General features: G+C 33.8%; 2 protein-coding genes across 2 annotated transcripts in view; both read left to right on the top strand.

Annotated features, from left to right (window-relative positions):
• Window positions 1-3,199, top strand: part of LOC129002628 (uncharacterized) — a 101,082-nt gene extending 97,883 nt beyond the window's left edge. Inside the window, exon 6 of the mRNA XM_054430576.1 lies at window positions 229-3,199. Coding sequence (XP_054286551.1) covers window positions 229-338 — 110 coding nt within the window. The 3' untranslated portion in view covers window positions 339-3,199. The remainder of the gene's footprint in view (window positions 1-228) is intronic.
• An 11,132-nt stretch (window positions 3,200-14,331) lies between these two features.
• LOC129004029 (WD repeat-containing protein 75-like) overlaps window positions 14,332-23,275 on the top strand; it is a 28,769-nt gene continuing 19,825 nt past the window's right edge. Inside the window, exons 1-4 of the mRNA XM_054432402.1 lie at window positions 14,332-14,578; window positions 16,922-17,111; window positions 21,669-21,838; window positions 22,488-22,595. Of these exons, the coding sequence (XP_054288377.1) occupies window positions 14,454-14,578; window positions 16,922-17,111; window positions 21,669-21,838; window positions 22,488-22,595 (593 nt within the window). The 5' untranslated portion in view covers window positions 14,332-14,453. The remainder of the gene's footprint in view (window positions 14,579-16,921; window positions 17,112-21,668; window positions 21,839-22,487; window positions 22,596-23,275) is intronic.

Below are 23,275 nucleotides of genomic sequence, written 5' to 3' on the forward strand. Positions count from 1 at the left end.
TTAAACATTTTTAAGTTTCCAATAAAGTTTTTAAGCTGCATACTGATTTCATGTGTGTATCGTTGACACTTTCGACACATGAAATCAGCATGCTCACTGTAATCACCAACATCCAGACTTTGTAGTGAAATTTTAAACACTTTCTTTGTAGCTGTGTGTGTTTTCTTTTCTTTGTAGCTTAACAACAGTAGTTTTCTATTTATACTAAATGTATTATCTATTTTTCAGCCACAATATCAGGCTTGTTGAAAAGAGGGAACCGATGGCACTCGAGGGCTCGGCAGGGAGCGAGAGGGTTGGTCACAAGACTTATGACGACCCTACGGCTGTGTAAATAAACAGAGCTTGTAGCAGCGAGCATACACGGTGATCAATGAGCATGCACCGAGCATCAGTGAGCATCTAAACTGAGACGCAGTGCTGCAAACTGTGTATAGAAACAGAACAGGAGCATTAGGTCAATAACAGTGGCGGTATATCAGTGTTTGAGTGTAAAATAAGTGTGCAGATAGAAGTACTACTTTTCCTACCAAAACCTTCAACGTTTGATAGCTTTTGAAAATGTATATATGTATTTATAAGTACTTATGGAAAAACCTCTGAGTACCTAGAATATTTTTGACGCTGTGCACAACACAAGAGGTTTAGTTGATGTATGAAAAGTTGTATAGGTGGGAAATAACAAAGTATAATGATTATTTGTGTAGAATATGTATAATAAATTTGACATACTGTATAGCTTATAAGCGCCTCAATCCGGGTTTGAAATGTTTTATACTGTGTAATGAGATATTAATATTGTATTTTTTGTTTATTGAAAAGTAAAACAACTTTTTGAAAGTCACATTTCAAAAAACACAAAATTTATATGGGACAATGTAGGCCTACTATTGCGTCAGCAACGATGATTTTCAAAATCCTTCGGTTTACGAAGTTAAATCTATGTACAGATAATTTAAACATAGACATTGATGTAAAATTAAATCATATTGACAAACTGGCCATTTAATTGGGGATTTGTACCATAGGTACATTGGCCTAGATTAGGTTGCTGTATTGAGAAAGGGTTAAGACTCTCATTAAGAAACTCTGTTCACAACTTGGTTTCAGGAAATTTGTATTGAATGCCTTTTTAGCACTTCAGACAGTAATTGTTAATATGTGCCATCATGATACACACATTATCATGGCAGAATGTGAAACATCTCAGAAAGAAATTTAGGGTTGTATCTAGTAATTTTCCGAATTGATTCTGAACGTAGGCCTTTAAAAGTTTGAAACAAAGCTATGTTTTAAAAATGCATTGCTTCATTTGATTGAATAAAAAAAATTGAAAACTTAGCAACTAAGTTTCAGAAACAAAGTTGTAATCTAAAATAGATATCTCAATTAATTATGTTTACTATACAATTTACCATGTGAAGCTACCAGAGTGTCGTATTCATAATAATAACTGCCACTTAGAATAGTGATCATCAGTGTCTTAACAATGTTTAACTCTCATCAGACCTAGTAGATCAGTAAAAGTGATTATTTGGCCCCTTTTCAGGTTAGGGTAGATAAAAATGTATAGAACATACATAAATTTAAATCGATTTAAAAAAAATGAAAAAGCACACATTTACAATCGGTAATTAAAATTAATTTCAATTGAAAATTTGACAAAAAATCCTAAAAGGTCCGAAAAACTTAGAAAGGGATCCCTCGGCCTGGCTTATGGATCCCTTCATTTCCCCATACGGAATTTTTCCTTCCCCATTGAACGTTAAGCCACTGATGGTGTAAAGTGACCATTATAGTGACTATGAACAGTGGAAGTTTTGTAATGTTACCAATAGATGTCTTATGGTGTTTCCCAGTCTATGTTACCTAACGTCGTTGCTACGATAGATTTTTAGTACAAACTTTGATATGCTGCATAACTTTGTGACATAATTTCTGAAGAAAAGGTGTTAGTCTAACCTCAAAATTAATCTGAGATCGATGTGTTCTTGTATTTTTTACCTGAATTGTAATGAAATAGTTTTGTCCAAATTTAAGGCTGCTAGATTTAATTTAATTTTAAATATTTCAACGTGAAGAACAGTTGGTGACGAATTCTAAAATAACCTCGTCATATTTACTGAAAAATTTAGGTTCGGCTAAAACCAAGCTTCATTCTAAATACGTTTCCTCTAATTAATTTTTAAAAGTCGCTTTAAAGCTTTAATGCATTATAAAAGAGTGTGCATTGTAAAGTTAAAATTATGTAATTTAAACAAGCTTTTTACAAATCAATTTTAGTTTTCTCCGTTATTGAATTTGCATACACTGCTTTGATAGAAAAGGTCGATAAATTATACATTATTACAACAGTAAAAGCTACCAACTGTTCGATTTCTAAATTGTATTTATATACTATTTTACCTTAAATCGGTGTGCCACTCCAGCTATAGATTACTGTGATCGGTGTCATTGAATACTATATTTTACCAATCAAATTGTTCATTTATTTAATCAGTGTAAAAATGTTTGATGGTTAAATGTTATGGTAAAATACATCAATGAATTTTATGAAACAAAAATATCAAATGCAATAAATATCAAGCAATGCAATCTCAATGTTTATTTTCTAGTGAATGTTTCTTTGCCGTCAAGACAACTGGGAAGCAAATGGTGGACAATACTTAATCTTAATACATATCTAACTAATAATCTGTAAAATCTATTTTTCTAATAGATTCCTTATAAACTATTGTTACAAAACCAAAAACGTTATTTTAATGTCACATTTTGTAAATTTTGGGTGATTGACGATTGTATATTTTAAAGAAATCTGTATACTATTAAAATTATCGCCCAGCTTAACATGGGAATGAGGAGTGTTAGAATAAAATGTCAACTGTGCTATCCAAAAACTATTTTTGCTTCGGTCTGTAAACTATTTTTTTTCCTTTATAATTTTTTTTACTTCAAAAAATAAATTGTGCTCCTTAACATTTAAACGTTATATTCCTATCATGTTTGAATTAATTTTAATTCCATGTATTGTATTCATACTCCTTACAACAATTACGTTGAATGGATTTTTAGTCAGTTTTGGGTGCAAATGAATTTGATTTATTGTAATTTTATCAATGCATCAGAATTGTTTTGTATGTCAAATAATTAGTTGTTTGTTATTTTACTTCGTAACAAAATATATTCTAAACAAGAATAATCATGATTTACTTATTTTTATAATCCTTACTATTCTGATAAATTTGCATTTGATTGAATGCTAACTAAAATCATTAATTGGGTTTTGGAAATCATGTAAGCTTTTTACTGAGAATTTAAACAATATCTTAGTTCATTTATTATTGAAAAAACTACTGAGGTTCTTTGACATTTTAATTATTGTTGACTGAACAGAATATGTTTTTACGTTTTTAAAACATAATTACTAAACGAATATATTATTTCATCCATCATTATATTGTTTTATCTTACCCCTGCATTGGCCCTATATTTTTACTTGAACTAACTGCGTTCTTCTTTGAATATTATGAAATATTATGTAGCCTACTTATCGAACATTTCAAACTGTTCATAATGAAGTGTCACCATCAGATCAGTATTTATTTACCCAATTTTCTATGAATAAGACTGTCGAGGTAAGAAAATTAATCATTGGCTTACCAAAAGCAATTAGCCTTGTTCAAACACTCCAACTTCCCTAAAGTGACAACCTTCCAACATAGCGTGGAAAATTGTAATTTTCGATACACTACGGTAAAATGACCTGTTTTCGTTACAATGTGTAACACCTGCGTGGTTAAAAATTCCATCACACACAAATGAACTATTGTTTTGTTTTAAAACTTTGCATTTGTTATATAAGTAAAACTATATAGGTTTTTCATGTTAGTAATTGTTTACGTTTTCTTCAGAATCTATACATAGGCATCTGAATAACTAATCAAATAACGGATACATTCTAATTAATAAACCATCCATTTTTATACTTTAAACATAGTGTAATGAAATTACATTGGAATTTAACAACATGATACTGCACTAGTGATTGGATGATAACCTGAGCAAAATTAACAAGGAAAGATGATATTTTCAGTGGGAGTTTAAATAGCAAAAGAGCTAACAAAGCTCAGCCAATGATGACTCCTGTTACAATGCCAGAGACAAGTTAATTAGGATATAACATTGTTGTTAAGTCTGGCAGTCAAACACTCTGATTAAGTGTTTTTGTAACAATAGACTCTCATCTTAGTTATAATCAAAGGATACCATAAAATAACGATCAAACTGGAGAAACTATTTTGAAAATTTCAAACTATAAAGAAAATACCCCTGCCGCAGCAAATCTGCAGACTAAGCGAATTTACATTTTCCTGGCTGGATTTCTACTAAAAACCTTATAAATTTATTTGGAGTGTTAAGTTGTAAGTGCTCAGGAAAATATTGAAATTTTGTGATCAATGCCACAAAACTAATACATACATGCAGATTTATATGCATTTTTTAATAAAAATGTTATCCTTTCATGAAAAATTCACAGAAAGAAAAACATGCTGGGAACAATATTTAACACGATATCAAAGAGACAGAACTTTGAGAGTAATTCCAAGAAACTTTCTTTAAAATAAAGAACATAAAAGAAAATATCTTGTCAGATACGTCACTCAAGCCTTGTGGTTTGTATCGGGACAAAACATTCAGATAAATGCGGACTGAACTTGATTTCATCTCAAAGCTGTTCAGGTGGATTGGACATCAAAGGTTTTCAATGGGCTTTGTCAGAATCAGACAGACCTCTAGATCCTTTTACAACATACGGGTTAAACCATAATGTTCTAACTAGCCGTGCCGCCGTGCCTATGTGTTTTCTTTAACATTACACAGTTCCTGTCTTTAAAATGTGACAATAAACATAAACAGTATCCAATTCGCAAGTCAGATTGAAAACAATATTGCAACAACTGGTCTATTTGCACTTACTGGTGGGCTTCCGCTCGACAAAAATGTGCAGTGTGAAAACTTGCATTTCACTACTGTTCGTACGCTACTGACTACTTTAAAAGGGTAGGCCTACAGTGTTTATTAATGTGTTCAACTATACATGCCGTCGCCTATAATGACGTCATGCCAGAGGAGCATCACGGCCTGTTTATTTGGTGTTGCCTTGTAATGTTTAAGTATTTGTACGGATTTACTAGTATTTTTGAATAGTTTGCAGTATGGCGTAAAATATCGTACGTAACTCGTCCAAAATGTGTTTACCGGACTCGTATGGCAATCCCATACTCGACTTCGTCTCGCACGGGAACGACCACACTCGTCGGGTAAACACTTATTTTCAGGACTAGTAACGTAATCTATCTATATCTATACTATTATACAGGGTGATTGATATAAGTGTGCCAGCCGTTTTATTCGAAAACTATAAGAGATATCAAAAAAAGTTAAATGGTAAGTGCCTTGGATTCTTTATTTAAAAAATTGTAGTCAAGTCAAAAAAATATTTTAGCCGCCATTTTTCCAATATGGCCGCCAACTTTGATTTTTCTTACGAAACACCCTGTATTTTATGATGTATTCTGGTAGAAAAAGTAATTTTAAGACGATTTTATTCTTGTGATTTTTTTCATAAACCTAACCGTTTTAAAGATAATAATGGTTAAAGTTTTGAAATTTCTGCATGAGAAAGAGTTTCGATAAAGGCCTAAGCAAGCATGCCAGCTGTTTTGCTGGAAAACCATTCAAAATTTCACAACTTAAACCATTATTATCTTTGAAACGGTTAGGTTTATGAAAAAAATCACAAGAATAAAAGTGTCTTAAAATTACTTTTTCTACCAGAATACATCATAAAATACAGGGTGTCTTAGAAGAAAAATCAAAGTTGGCGGCCATATTGGAAAAATGGCGGCTAAAATAACTTTTTTGACTTGACTATAATTTTTTTAGTAAAAAATCCAAGGCACTTACTATTTAACTTTTTTTGATATCTCTTACAGTTTTCGAATAAAACGGCTGGCACACTTATATCAATCACCCTGTATAAAAATCTAATGGTGTCTGTATGTGTATTACTAATAGGTGCAAAAACTACTGAACCAACTGGGCTAAAATTTTACAAAAATATAGTTACCATACCAAGGACCATTATAGGACTGTTCACATTTCGATACTAACCGTAGGCTTTGCCCCTTTGGCTTTAAAAGTTCTGAGGTGAACATTTTAAAAGTAAATATTGATTGGTCTCCATGGCTGTGATGAGAACACTAACAATGTTTGTTTACATTTGTTTAACATTTAAATGTAAACAAGAAGAACTGCTAAACTGCATATTTCACAATTTCAGACAGCTGATACAAAGAAATTAAATATAATATTTTCCATAAATATGAGGTAGGTTTATTTTAATCTAACCTTTTATCATGGATTATTTATTCTAAAACTATGTCAATGATTATAGAAAAAAAAATCATAGCCGTTGCTGTATAAACTCAGGCTCTGCTTTGGATTTTTTAAAGCGTCTTAAGTTAATAATCTTAAGTGAAAATAATGTTATTGATATGTTTTCATGGAAACAGTATGAAAATTACAATGTATAACTTAGATATTTTGTATGAATTTGGAGGCTACTTTAAATAAATTCTAACTGCTTCACATGTGTTAGATTAACTTATTATAACTTGCACATCACATTGTTTTTTATATGTATATTTAGGTAAATTAAGTTATTGTGTTTTGCTAAACCTATGCTTAAATTAAACTAAAGAATATCATCAATAACTAAATTGTCGTTGATTTTTGTTTTCTAAAATCTGTTGTTTATGTGTAACTATATTTAATTATCAAATGGTAATACAAAATACTCTTATTTTATCTTAACATAGCTTTCAGTTCACATTTACTTTATTTGATACATTTATTATTTGTGTTTTGCCACACCACTGATTAAATTAAACCAAGGAAAATATCATAAAACTAAGCAGTACACAGTGTTCTTTTGTTTCTAAAATCAATGAAATATCTGTTACTTGTTTTCTTAATGGTAAGTGTGAAAATGTAAAGGCAATGGACGATGGAACTGATTAAAAGAACACTGGTTTGTATATTAAGTTGTTTGTTGATATTTTTGTATAGTAGAATCAGAGATGCAATGGAACATATACTGTATTTGCTAGGCCTATTACATTTTTTAGTCCTTGATGCTTTGATAATCATATTAGTTTTGTCTGCTGTCTTTAATTATAAATTATTTGTTTGAAATTTTTTATAGTACCTATAGATATAGTTTCTTTAATATTTCAAAAGACTGTATTGATAAGGCACAGCAATATTTCTAAAGTTTATAACAGCTGACTTAGTTTTACTAATGATTTATTGTGAGTGAAAAAACTGAAGATGAAAGGATTTGTGATTTAATATAAAGAAGAGTTTAATATAAAGATATTTAAATTTAATAATTAGTATTTTTGCAACTTCAAAATTGAAATTTAAAATGTCAATAATAAATTTAAAAATGTGTAATTAAGCGAGATGAAGGTAAATCTGGTAAATTATGTATGTCAAAGTTTTACTCGAAGATTTGGTCAGTTTTTCTCATATCAGCCTACACAAGATTTAAAATTAATCAAAACCAAAATGGTGATAGGTATCCACTACTTACCAGATTTAAAAGACATAACTTAAACGTTTCTATTAAGGCCATAAAAGTTAAATTTTGTTTCTAAAAGCGTTGGCGGATGTGTAACTATTATATGCAAGAGACAAAGATTAAAATGTTTTTATTTTGTGTCCTCTTCCCGTTGCAAAGCACGGGTACAACAGCTAGTACTATTATAAAAAAGAGGTGGTGTCTGTGTGTGTGTATGGGAAAAGTAAACGCGAAAACTACTGGTCGGATCGGGCTGAAATTTGGCATGATGATAGCTCACATTCCCGATTAACATATAGGCATATTTTTATCCCAAAAATCCTTTCGGGCTCCGCCCCAGTGGCTCTGGAGTTTCCCATGTTAACCTTATGAGAAATGAAATTATTGAATCTTAACAGCTGTTTCAATTAAACAAGTTGGTTCTGTTCTGTGATGTTCAATAGCATTAAAGTTACAAGGATTACCAACAGGGTGTAGCACTAGCACTATTTCTTTTACATTTATGACAACAGCTAATTTGCAACCAAAAGGTGAGTGAGCGTAGCGAACGAACTTCAACCTGGAGGCGAGTGAGCGTAGCGAACGAGCTAACCTGAAGGCAAGTGAGCGTAGCGAACGAGCTAACCTGAAGGAAAGTGAGCGCAGCGAACGAGCTCCAACCTAAAGGTGAGTGAGCGTAGCGAACGAACTTCAAAAAGAACCGAAATATCTTAAACCATGTCCTCACTCATAACTGCTATAAGCATTTGATACTTATATGCCAACCCCGTACGAAGGACGGGTACTCTGCTAGTATACTATAATGTAAGTGTATAGTATTGTTACACAAGCTTGAATTATAAAATATTTGCAATTGAGTGCTTCATTTTCTAGTCTGAGACAATAATTTAAAATCCTCATAGTGGATATTCTTTATGTTGTAACATAATTTATAACCTGCTGAAAATGTTAGCTTTATCTCGAAACATTGGTTGTTACAGAAAGAGAGATTCATTCAAAAGTGAAGTTCCCTTTACAGGGTTTTGTTTCATATTCCATTGTTCCTAAAGATTAACTTCTTTAAACAAAGAATCCACTTCAAAAAGGATTATAAACATTCTGTTTGTGCTAGTTTTGTCTTTTCCACTTTTAAATATTAACTTGTAAATTGTTTAAAACTGTTTTGACCGTACTTATTTCAAATTTTAGACAAATTACGTACAAAACTTGTTAGGCTAAGATTTTTTCCAAGACTTTGTAAGCATTTTTTAATGAATGGATTATATTGAAAATATCTTTAGATACTGTATTCGCTACCTTAGAGAATATTTATTGAAACTGAATTTTTTTACAGTTTACAAGGAAACCTATTTTTACAAGGAAAACCTATTTTGAAAAAAAATTGGATTTATGAGCAGAATGAACTATTTCTGAATTGAGCAGGGCGACGTGAAAGGATATGATATTTCATTCTCAATACCTCTTAAAATGAGCCTATGAGGCGTCCTTTTGTTCGGGGTTGCCATATTGAGTTAATATGAAACGTTTATTTTTCATCACATTGGTATCCCCTGGTTTGGTTTGTATTGTAATGATTATCAACCGGTGTTACGAAAATACCGTATAGGAATTAACTTAATAAACATTTTTAATTTTGTAGAGCTCTTTGTATATTGAAGCTAATAAATACAGTATCTATATAATTAATACGCTACATGAAACTTTGTCGGTTGAACTCCTCCGCCATTTCTTAACCGATTTTATCCATTGACGTCTCATTGGAAAGAGCGTGTCGCGTAGATTTGCAAACTGGCCTTACATTTTTGAAAAAGTCCCTTGGGCTCTGCCCCAGTGGCATTGAAAGTTTCCATGTTATTCTTATGAAGAACATAATTGTTTACATTTTGATCTTGATCAGCTGTATAATTTAATTGCTGTTATTTATTTTTCAATTCAATGAAACGCATTGAGTACATTTATTTACTATTTGAGTTTGTGTAAACATAACCCCCAAGACGATTCGTGTTAGGATGGTTGTATCTTAAATGTGTGTATTTATAGTTGTTTTGTGTCGCTATGACGGATCGTGTTAGCATGTTTGTAACTTAAATTTGCGCATTTATAGTTGTATTGTGTAGCTATAATTTGTTTATTTGTTGTTTTTTTCCTTTTAGATGCCTCCGACGCAACGACAACGAAACATAGACAGGAGGCGTAATCGTGATAGTGACCACAGCTAACAGTGGCGCGTAATAGGCTTAACTCATCACAGTCAGCACCTGACCCTGGACAATCTCAACTATTAGGTTACAAATGCGCCCTAACACTACCCCAAAACGACTTTTCGTTCTCAATTGGCCCTCTATCAATGACCTGTGTTGCCCGTACTACGACGCATTATAAGAAGAAGAAAACCGGCCGGAATACTTTAGATTTTTCGAAGATAAACATGGTCTGAGTTACACACCGGTAATTTTTGAGTTGACTCTTTTAAACTCGTTGTAAATATGACTGTTATTCGTTTTGATATAACTCCTGTAATACTTTGCAATTGCTTGAATTCGAGCAACATGTACACTAGTTATCATTATTATAGTATAGAGTACGAAATGCTAGTGCTCTAACTAGACCATCAGAACCATCAGTCATATAAATACATAAATTATACAGTATATATAGCTCGTATATATAATCGTATTTTTTAATATCTACACTGCATACTCATTTTTATCCCTTTTCTTTAAGTATTCAACAATAGACAGTATTTTATTACATGGTTTACTATGTTTATCATCATATCAGTTTATAGTGTCAAGGATTTAATATGGTAAGATTAATGGGGCAACTGTGGTCAGGATACAAATTATCCAGCCACAGAAGCCACACATTATCATCAGCTGCAACTCTGGCTTACTTGGGTCTTGTTTGACAACACATGTATGACACGAAGTTGTTAATCTAATTTAACTAGTCTACAATACTATATTCCGTCACTAGTCCGGAAAAGCACTATTTGCCAGTGCGAGATCGTGTTTACGTGCGAGAAGAATTTAGATCAAGCACTGGCAAAGAGCTCTTCGGACGAGTATTGAACGATACTATTAGTTATATTGCAAACAAGTCATATAACTACGAATCAAGAAACAAGTTATTCTAGAATCAAGGAACACAAAAACCCTATGTTTTTAGAAATCACAATTCCATAATATGCTTCACACGTGTAACATCAATGAGGGGGTTAACATCGGGGTTAACTGTGGCCAATTATTTGGCAACAATAAAAGTCAGCTGTTGCGTCACGTTTAACTTCTAAAACTGATCGGAAAAGAACTGTCCTGCAAAAATAGGCTTTCGCCATAAGATTAACATGTAGCTAATTTTAGTGATCAGAAAAGACAAAAAGAGAACATAATAAGTTATGTTAGGTTAAAATGAAAACGGCAAGTTTCCAGCCACATTTTAGTATTTAAAGACACCTTTTCCTGCGTAGTATGACAAAAACACGTTGAATAATCAATCAGCCTTAGAGTGAAATACTCTTCAATTACAAAATAAGATTTAGATAAGATAAAATCGTTACTTCTCATAAAATTATTATGTGACAAAAAACTAGTGTATTGGAAACGATCTAGACAAAAGAAAGTTATCCTATGTGAGTATATATGTGAGGGGAGATTCTTCATTTTACTCAATTTAATTTTAAAACATTTGTGTTTTAAAACATTTTGCGATAAACTATACTTTTTTAAATATTATTTCATTTCAAAATAATTTTTAGTTAGAAGTTTCTAATCATTTTTTGGAGGATTAAGAAAATCTTATAACGGGAAGATAATAACATCTGGGGCTATAATTGGAGGAGAGTTAAGGTGGAATTAAGATTAAATGAAAGTCTTATCATTAGTCTCTTTCGTTCATTGTGACTTTGTCCTCTGGTTTATTATTTGATTCAAGGTTTGGCTGTGAGAATACTTTGTAAAGATCATTTCACACTCATTTATGTTTTTGAGTTTAGTGATAAATTGACGTTATAGTATCGATATAATGCAAGTATTTCAAAATTAGTCCCTCAATAGAATCGTTACATTATAGTCATGCTATTCTATATTTTTGCTAAATTTTAAGTTGTTTTATATAATTAAGGATATAAAAAAAACTTTTTTCCACAATAAATATACATGCATTAAGTGTTGCCTAATATTGCATTTGTTAACTTTACTATTTTAGTATGTATAAGTTTACACTATTTTTAGTGCATAAAAATTGGGTTGGTTATCGTAATTATCCCGATTCTTAATACTACTTATAAATTAAATCAATCTAACCATTCTTCGTGCCAGAGCGAGACACACTCTAGGACTGCATTTTAAAATAAACGTGAAGAGATGTGCAGGGTGACTGTAGAATGTAGTGGGATCATCTCCAGTTTATCGTTATTTATTAAGACCTGTTGGTTTTTTAGCCACGACCATTAATCAAAATCCAAATGAAGGACAGCTAGGTTCAGTTTTGAGCTGTCAAAAGTCTTTCAACTTTTCCCAGGATTGACCCGGAAATCTTTTGATTGCTAGAAGAAAACTATAACCACTGATCTACCTATCAATAATACTGCATGATACATGAGTTTCATTGAATAAAAGGGTGAATTTTGATCTATGAAATAAACTTGTTGAGAAAGCTTGAAGTGTTACACGAAAGCAGTTAAAGAAACTCTTATAGTCATGTTGACTTTGACACCTTCAGTGTAAGATTATACCTTGGAGAACTTTTATTTTAGAGTTTGTGTACTTTAAGACATGGAAACTCATTGCAACAGTGTTAACCAATTATTTATCAATGTGTGTTATATGGTAACTTATAGGCTATTATTTAGTTTTTGACCATAATGAATTTTTAAATGTAAACATGCTTAGCTTATAAATTGGTTCAATTGCGTGTTAGAGAGCAGACAAAATAAACTTTTAGAATTTGTATTACAATAGTAGAATATTTAGTCTGTAACCTTGACAAAATATAACATTCAAAGACAATATAATGAGTAAAACTTTAACATAGCCTATAGATAAGTTGTACATACGGGGCTTGAATCTGCTGGTGTACATGGTAAAATACTGTAATTGAAGGTGATTGTGTTTTGTGGTGAAAACTGAATGTCCTTAATTATTGTGATTGTACATAAAAACGTATTTATTTTATATTTTATTATTGAAACTTTCAGGCATTATTGAGCAATAAGCATTATTCAAGGATGGTTTGTGTGAAGTTTGGTGCAGATCCGTCAAAAGGGCTCCGTGCCCCAGTGGCTCTAGAGTTTCCCATGTTAACCTTATGAGTACTCGCATATTTAAATGGAATTAAAGAATCTTACCAGCTGGTTCAACTAAAGAATTTGATTCGGTGATGTTCAATATCTTTAAAAAGTAATTAGGTTTACCAATAGGGTGCTGCACTATTATTTTTTTTTTAATGACAACAGCTAATTTGCAACCAAAAGGTGAGTGAGCGTATCGAGCGAACTTCAACCTGGAGGTGAGTTAGCGTAGCGAACGAGCTAACCTGAAGGCAAGTGAGCGCAGTGAATGAGCTCCAACCTAAAGGTGAGTGAGCGTAGCGAACGAACTTCAACTAGGACGTGATTGAGCCATGCTAACGAGCTCATCTTGAAAATGAACGAGCATTTGACATAAAACCATATTAGGACAGGACGACGTCTGTCGGGCCAGCTAGTTAACAATAAAAATTGAATTTTGAGTTAAATTCGGAAATATGAAATAAACATGTAGAGAAAACTTGAAGTGTCACACAAAAGCAGTTGAAGAAACTGTTATTAACTTAATAACATTATTGTCTCTTATTCTAAAGCAATTCAACAGTGCGCATCAGGATTGATTGATCGAATTAGATGGTAAGTGCCTCTAGAACCCGTCAAATCTGAGTTGTTCGATAAACTGTAGATTGTATGAACTGTAGAACTGTAGATCTATGGGCTACTCCTGAGGAAGGTGTCTGTTCCTTGTCATGGATAGCTTTCCCTTACCTCATTAAGAGCTGTGCAGTCATAGAGTAGATGGTTTGCTAGTTTACAGTACCTATCTTTAGACTGTCCACATTTTTATACATGCAGTATATCTACTGTGGATCCTCAAGCGATGTAAGCATATTCTCAGGAAGCCATTATGAACTGTGACCATTCGTGTGATCTGCCTTTCTTGCATCCTGTTTAATCGTAGAACATTGGAGGTGACTGTTTGAGAAGGAAAGAGGAGAGTGAGCTTGATGCTGAAACTGTGATGCAAGAAGCTTAATCCATATATTTGTCCCGTGTTCCTCTTGAGCCCATGACATTACTGACTGACTTGCATACCATGAGAAATTCCACAGAAAGGCTGTGTCCCCACAAGATCATAGGCACTGTTGTGACGTTATCGCTACTTGTACTCTAACTTCGAACTCGCCGAATGCCTTGAGCTTGAGTGCAGCTTGGCTGTCTGTGAAAACGGAAAAATTCATATCACTAAAACCGTTCCTTAGGTTCTCCCTAGCACACTCCATTACCACAGTGATCACTGCCTGGAATCCCCTATTAATCAACGCTTAGACCAACAGGCAGCATGACTGCATGTTTAAAAACTAAGCTAGACTTTTCTAACGATAAAAAAGTCACCATGCTCATCATGTGCTCATGCCATGCCGTCCGTCGTCTTGTCTTGTCCTTGTGTATGTTGATCATAACCTATGTAGGTTTACAAAACACATTTTATATTTCTGGTTTATATACTGTACAAGTTTTCAATTGGTCAAAACTGTGACTTTTTTAAATGGTAAAAATATGGTCGTGATTTTAAACGAAAGTCTTCAAATAATAGATAATCCAATGGAGGAAAATATAGTTGTCCGAAATAGGGGAGGCGGCTGCATTGTTGCAAATCCACCTTTATTTTCAACAGACGGAAAGTAAGCTAGTAAATTAAGTATCGAGTCGTATTCGTGGTATCTACATAGTACCTAAACAATTTGATAATATGAACTGAACTTTTACAAGGCCTAGCACATGCAATAACATGTTGTGGCTGCAATGTTGAAGGTTGATTGTTTTGTTGGGCTGCACTTTAGTATCTGTCCTACACTCATTCGAATGAATATATCGATTATTGTTGCACCATAGAATTTGAGTTGAAGGTTGAGGACTGGCTGATTAACTTAAGGGAGCATCGATAGTCGATGATTTCGAAACATCGATGTTTTTCCAATCAATGTTCGATGTTCTTTACATCGATGGTAGGTTAAGTTACTTTCCGATGTTTTCATCAAACATCAATGTTTTTGGACAAGTATTGAGATATCGATGTTTTCCATTACGGTACTGGAGAGTGCAAAAAGCAAACTAAAAACATCGATGTTTTTGGGACTGTTTTCGCAACGATGTTATCAGTACATCAATGGTTGACGTCAATGTTACAATCAATGGTTGACGTCAATGTTACAATCAATGGTTGACGTCAATGTTACAATCAATGGTTGACGTCAATGTTACAATCAATGGTTGACGTCAATGTTACAATCAATGGTTGACCTGTCAATGCTCATCCCTAACCTGTGTATACAAAACAAAAACAAAAATCCCTTTGGACTTCTTTTAAAAATAATGAAAAATCCTGGTTTATCCCTAGTGTATTCACCCAATCTAACTTATCCCGAGTGAAATTTTTTGTATTAAGTTTAGTTGTCATGTTTCTCCGTAACTTAAATTTAAGTAAAACATTGGAATTGGAACTAGGCCTAACTTATATTGTGCAAGAAATTTTAAGTTAATTTAGGTAAGTTTAATCAATTGAGATTACTTTGGGCTCAGTTCTGCAGAAAACCCATGATATATTATCGGATTGAATATTAGATTACTATAACATAAATAAATAAATATAGGATGGAGAGGACACAGCTAACTCACCTGATGAAAGAGTTGCAGATGAGTCAAAGAACACATAAAATCACACACATAATATACTTAATATTTCGCCTCTTTCAGAGGCCTAGATGGTAGTTACAAAACAACAGTTTAAATATGATGAGTTTAAATTGGTCATCCTATTTAAACTGTTGTTTTGTAACTACCATCTAGGCCTACTTCTGAAGAAGCCTCTGAAAGAGGCGAAATATTAAGTATATTATGTGTGTGATTTTATGTGTTCTTTGACTCATCTGCAACTCTTTCATCAGGTGAGTTAGCTGTGTCCTCTCCATCCTATATTTATTTATTTAATCCAAGCTAAATGCTTTTTCCTAAAAATATAACATAAATAAGTTATTGATTAAAATATTTCGATTGTATGAACATTGAATGTAAATGTTGATTTTCTGTTAGTTCAAAGGCCTACGGTGTTTTTCAAGTAGGCCTAAATTAGATTATTTGCCTGCAGCTCTTTTACAGTGTGCTGCAGCATTATGTTAGGTTGGTCTAGTTCAGTTTAGTTTATGAAACTCATTAAAAAAAGACGATACCAATACAAACTTAATTTACTGTATTTTGTAAATTTATCCCTTTAATTAAAAAACTACACAAAATATCAACTTTTTATTAATGTTTAGGCTTAACTTAGGCTACTTTGTTTATTACTATTATAAACTAAACTAAGTTAAACTAAACTTGGTCAAAACTAACCAAACCTAACCGCCAGTGTGAAAGTAAAAAGCCTTCTTGAGAGACATAAAATCCATATTACGTGTGAACACTAAATCCCATAAGGTTATGCTATAAATATGGAACTACAGTGTTAGCAAAACGGGAGTGCCGATGGAGACCTGTGGGGGTGCGTGTGTATGAAGGGACTTGACCTGGTCTCCATCGGCACTCCCGTTTTGTCATTACTCTATATTCAAATGATGATATATCGTAGATTATCTGCAGAACCCTAACTTTCCTTTTAGTTTTTTTTTTTTTTTCAGAAAAGCAGCTGTTTCTGAAAAAGAGAAACAGGTGTCAGGCCAAAAATCATGTTTCATCCTACATCCACACTACAAAAAGCCTGCAATTTATGTCGTACCTACTTGACCAATAAATATTCCTTCTCGAACCATGCCATTCTTTAAACGCATCTAGTGATCTAGTACAGAAGCCTAGTAGGACATTTGGACAGGGTTGAGTAGAGTTAAATCTTAAACTGCCAGAAAATGTGAAAATTAGCTTGTGTAGTTGGTTTTTTAAGTGGATATCCTCTAACCATTTGTTCTCTATTCTTTTTTTGAGAACAGAATGATTTATCAATTCCAGCTTCATTCAATTATGTTTTCTCTTTTCAGATATATTTACATAGTTTGTGGCTGCTCTATAAGTGCATACAGTATTCTAACTGGAGAGCATACTCATGATTTTGTTTCTGAAAGCAAAGAAGAATTTGTCTATGCCACAACGTACATGCATTATTTATTGGGAGCAACTGCCAAGGGGAATTTGACCATTTGGAGCAAGGATGTATCTGTTAAACATGTGGTGAGTATGTTAACTTAGTTGTTAAATATTTTTAATAGTTTTGTAACGACGATGATTCCAATTAACTTAACATAGCTCAAATGTAGACTGTTTACTGAAATCCAAACTTCCGTTCTCCTAACGAAACGTATACTAGCATAGGTACTCTCAGTTTTATAATTTATTTTGCAATTCAATTGACTGTTTTAAGTTTATAGAATTTCATAAAATTCTAATCTAATGACAATATACAATACCACAAGGTTCAATTGGAAGGCAATTTGTAGATGTTCTAGCCAAAGAGATCCAAGCAGTCCCAAATGGTATAAATTCAACCGAAAGAATATTTTTCTTATGTGCTACCATTCTTCAAAAAGATAAAATGATAAAAAATGGGTCTGACATAAGACGTTTGATGAAGAAAAGAATGGAAATGTGGGAAAATGATCAATTTGATGAATTAATACGTGAAGCTGAGAGATGTGATCGGCAAATGAAAACATCACAAGAACACCAAGAAGAAGACCAGAAAATAAGAATCTTCACAAGATTGGTATTACAAGGAAAATTGCGTGAAGCTACAAGATGGCTCACAGATCGCTCCGGCGATGGAGTACTCACACCTGACGATATCCTTCCTGATGGTCAAAATGTTTTTCAAGTTTTAAAAAATAAGCACCCACGTCAAATGGTTCCGAATGACAATACCTTTCTAGCTGATGAGAACTTACCATTGATGGTAGATGTAGATATATCCAGTGACCACATAGAGAAAATGGCTAGACGTTTGCATGGAAGTGCTGGCCCTAGCGGAACAAATGCTGATCAATGGAAGAATATGTTGCTACGCTATGGAGCACATAGCACTCGTTTAAGGGAAGCAGTCGCATCGTTAACTCGATGGATGGCAAACGGGATAGTAAACTGGAACTCGATCAGAGCTCTGTTAGCTAGAAGAGGATTAGCACTGAACAAATACCCTGGTATTCGCCCAATAGGAGTTGGAGAAGTTTTGCAGAGACTATGTGCAAAAACCATGGCTTTTGTAACAGGTGACGATGTTCAAGAAATATGTGGATCTGACCAACTCTGCGCCGGAACGAAAGCTGGAATAGAAGGTGCTATACATGCTATGACGGACCTATTCAATGAAAAGAACCAAAATTGTATTTTACTTGTAGATGCTTCAAATGCGTTCAACGCCTTGAGCAGGCCTTTAACTCTGTGGAATGCTAGGGTGCTTTGGCCTCGTTGCGCTCGTTTCCTATTCAATACATACCAAGGCTATGCAACCATTATGTTTAGAGGAAGCAATAAAATCATCCTTAGTCAAGAAGGAACCACTCAGGGAGACCCTTTAGGCATGCTAATGTATGCAATTGGCATATTACCTTTGGTAAAAAAACTAAAAAGCCTAAATTGGAAGCAAAACTGGTACGCTGATGATTCTGCATGTTTCGGTGAAATACTTAAAGTTAGAGAATGGTTTAACGCTTTACGTGTTGAAGGGCCAAAATGGGGGTATTACCCAGAACCCAAGAAAAGTGTATTGATAGTAAAACCTGAATATAAAGAAAAAGCAGAAGAAATTTTCAGAGACCTACAAGTGAAAATTGTAACATCGTACAGGTTTTTAGGGGGTATTATTGGTAGCTCAGAAGAAAAGAAGGAATTTGTGAAAGAAAAAGTAAAAAAATGGGTTGATTGTATAAAGAAATTTGGCATAGCTGCACATAAAAGTCCTCAAGCAGCGTATACTGCCTTTACTAAGTCATTACAAAATGAATGGGCATTTCTCCAAAGAGTAACAGAGGGATTTAGTGAAGAATACGAAGATTTAAAAACTGCCATACATCGCCATTTCACTCCCAACCTTTTCGAACAAGAGATTTCTGAACTTGAACATGACTTGTTCTCTCTCCCTACTCGTTTTGGAGGCTTAAATATTCAGGACCCGACAAAGAACGATGGTATTTCATTTGAAGCATCAAAACAATGCACAGAAAAATTAATATTAGCCATTAAAAATGGACAACCATTAAAGATTAATGATCATGTATCAACACTACAAGATGTAATAAAGAAGAGAAAACTAGAAAAAGACATGTTGGCTAAAGCAAATTATGAACGAATTATGGAATTACTTCCTGAAAGTCAAAAGAAGCCAATACTTAGAATTGTAGCAGGGAATACTAGCCAATGGTTAACTGTGACACCATGTGCATCTGATCATACGGATTTGTCCCCGGATCAATTCAGAGATGCTTTGTCAATTCGCTATGGCCGCACACTAAGAAATTTACCAGTACGATGTGATGGTTGTGATCAACCTATGAATCTAACACATGCATTAAATTGTAAAAAAGGAGGATTGATCAAACATGGGCATGATCAACATCGAGACCACTGTGCTGCGATAGCAAATATGGCCTGGAAAGGGGTTGAAGTCGAGCCTATTATGAGAGAAGCTGACCCTGCAACCAATGTGCCTGCTTTAAAAGCTGATTTTAAAGTTAATGGTATTTGGGAGGCTGAGAGAGTAGCGTTTTTTGATAATCGCATTGTTAATGCTGACGCTCCCTCTTACGCCAACCAAGAATGGGGAACAATATCTCGAAACCATGCCGTTCAGAAACACAATAAATATGACAAAGCAGCTGAAGACATCAGAGGAAGCTTCACACCATTAATATGTTCCACGGAAGGAGTCCCCCACAAAGAATATGAAGCATTTCAGAGGAGAACAAGCGAAGCCCTGGCTGTAAAATGGAGAAAACCATACTCCCAAATTATCGGATGGTTGAGGATCCAAAGCCAGCTTTCCATCATTCGAGCAGTTTCGCTAAGGCTACGGGGAACTAGACGAAAAATTCGAAGCATTCAATTTGAAGATGGTGCCGCAATTCCCCCATTGCTCTATTAAGCTTTCATTTTATTTTTTTAAACATTTATATTTGATTGAAAATCATAGTCATATGTTGAATTGTTTGAAATTTATAAATAAAGTTTTATTGTATTCTGAAATTTCATAAAATACTGTATTACAATAAATATCCATTATCTATTAATTGAGATGGAGACTCTACCTAAGTGTACATTTTAACCCAAGTTTGAATTAAGGTTATGGGTAAGTAAGCTAACTGGTTTGATTTAAAAAAGTAATTTACTCGTCGCTCAATTTAATCATTGTTTAAAGGTTCTCTTGCCTAAAAGTCCAAATATGGTTTTAAGCATAATAACTGTGTTTTCTATTGATAATTTCAAAAAGTGTGAGCCAAATAATACAAACAGGCCCACTTAAATGTAGTCGTTGCAAAAGTGACATCAACAAACAACAGATGGCTGCTACAGGTCAAGGGGTATAAAAGAAGGTGAGTGCATAGTCACGTACAACGTTACTGCAATTATTATGGCGTTGCCACCATCGCAAGTAACAATCACGCAACGATTCGTTATTTAGGCCGTTAGTAGCAGCCACAGTTACAGTATTTACTGCTTTACTGTTTTTTGATTAAAAGGTACTTACTATCAAAATGTTATATACTACCACCATTGAATATACTCTATAACACTATGACTATATTCAATATTGAATACAACACTATTTATATAAAATCCAATGTATGTTTGTTTGTATGTTTGTTTGTTTGTCCTTAATGGACTCCGAAACCGCTCGACAGATTGTAATGAATCTTTCAGGTATTATTAAGCATTATTCAAGGATGGTTTGTGTGAAGTTTGGTGCAGAGGCTATGGAGTTTCCCATGTTAACCTTATGAGTACTCATACTTAAATGGAATTAAAGAATCTTAAAAGCTGGTTCAACTAAACAATTTGATTCTGTGATGTTCAATAGCATTATACATTTAATAGGTTTACCAACAGGGTGCAGCACTATTATTTTTTTTAATTTATGACAACAGTTTGCAACCAAAAGGTGAGTGAGCGTAGCGAACAAACTCCAACCTGGAGGTGAGTTAGCGTAGCGAACAAAACTCCAACCTGGAGGTGAGTGAGCGTAGCAAACGAGCTAACCTGAAGGCAAGTGAGCTCAGCGAACGAGCTCTAACCTAAAGGTGAGTGAGCGTAGCGAATGAACTTCAACCAGGACGTGATTGAGCCATGGGAACGAGCTCATCTTGAAAATGAACGAGCATTTGACATAAAACCACATTAGGACAGGACGACGTCTGTCGGGCCAGCTAGTTGGATATAAAACGCTAAATAGTGTTATTTATTCAATGCTAATTCGTAATGATTGTCATTCGAAAGTCTTTGGGAATTACAAGAAAACATATGATTTGGTAAAATAAAACACATTCAGCGCGCACCTGACGTCACTATGCAGACCTTCTGTTATACGCCTTGGCTATAGGTGAGTAGGCCTGAAAAAAGAATTCACATTCCATCAGTTACGATTTTGAAAACTAATAAGCGGGAATACCAAAATTGCGACTGAGCGAGTAAATTTTGAGGTTCCAATAATATTCAGTTATGGTGTGCCAAAGGTTAATATATAACATGTATATTTGATTAGGTTACAAAGTTGATCAAATCAATGGGTTTATAATTTTGCAGAAACTCACTCTGCCAGAAAACACAGCGTTGGTGCAGATACACGCTGTTGCTAGTCCATGGAGGAACACAGACTATAGTCTGGTTGTTGCTGTCAAACAACATGACAAGAGAGACCTTCAGCTGTATCACTACTCGGCCACAGGACAGTACCTGACCAATCTGTATGCCAGGTGAGTTGTACTTAAAAAACCTGTTGTGATTTTGTTCTGTATTCCTTGGCCATTTTCTTTGTCCTACATTTACTTACACCCTATGACTCTAGATTGGAAGGCTGGAACCATTTTACACATTAAGGCATTACTAGAGGACAGCATTATGGCTCAGCTAAAGTTATTTGTGGCGGGTTAGAACCCAAAATCTTCAGGACCATAGCCAATGGGCTCTACCACTAGATCCCTAGGATCTATTGACTTTATGACACGTTTTGAACTTACAATTAAGATTAGATAATGATGTTATAAACATAAAAAAAATATGAATATATATATACATGTTCATATGTTATGAATATAAAAAAAATACATGGTTTAATATAATGCAAGTATTGGGTTGGATACAAATAAATTCAAATAAATAAATAAATTAATTCAGTATTCAATATTATTCTCTTATAAGTAGTCTATTCTTTCCCCGTTGCGAAGCATGGGCCAAACAACTAGTACAATAATATTAGCTGAAGGTCCACTAATACAGAAAAAAAGGCTCTCAGACGTTAGGAACTTTTTCTGCATCAGAGAACTCCTCCGCTTCTAAAAATCATACGTTTGCAAGGTTAGTGATTACCTATTAAAGTAATAACAATTTCTAACTTTGTTCTAGGATCGAGAATAAACCTCATACTATGTCAGTTTGCGATGAGTTTGTGGCAATAATAAAAAAACAGAGACTTACGGTTATTCCACTTCAGGGCAATCAAGAGAAAAACAGGTAAGGTCTTAGCGTCTAATTTTATTGCATTTGATTTAATGCTCCCACAACTTGATTTATTTTGTTGAGCTACAGGCCTTGGCCCTATATTAAGTTTTCAAAGATTAAATTCTAATTGTGAAATGTAACTAGATTTTGTTATACCTATTCAACTTTGACTTCTGAAGGATATGTACTTCTTTGCGGCTTTACTAATGAGACTTATGTATAACTGGGACGGGTGGCGTCATCCTGTAATCCAGATACTAGGAGGTTACAAATTGTGAATATTTATAGGCATGCACTGTAGATGGGATACTCCCTGGCGTGGATTAACGTCCGCACGAGTGAGTACTACGACTATCCACAGCACTATCCTGAAAATTAGACCAATTTGTATATACCAAGGCAAAAATGTGGTTCGGATTCCACTATAAACTGTAGGTCCCTTAGTTTTCATTAGCTGTATGGGCTATTAATTAACAGCTGTGTCTAAGGAACTAGTGGGCCTTAGTCACTAACAAGACTACAAGATCGCGCCACTCATCCTACAATTATCTCCATTCATACTTGGCTTAAAATACCTACTTTGTATGGTCGCCATTTCATTGAAATGTATTAAAAAGTATTAAAGTATAAAAATATTTAAGTTCTTAGATTGATTTAATACAAGGTTTTATTCCTCTGAAAGCATATAAGAT

The sequence above is a fragment of the Macrosteles quadrilineatus genome, unplaced genomic scaffold (assembly GCF_028750875.1).
Source record: "Macrosteles quadrilineatus isolate MER2022 unplaced genomic scaffold, UCM_ALF_1.0 Scaffold_9__3_contigs__length_116548681, whole genome shotgun sequence".
Taxonomy (NCBI): domain Eukaryota; kingdom Metazoa; phylum Arthropoda; class Insecta; order Hemiptera; family Cicadellidae; genus Macrosteles; species Macrosteles quadrilineatus.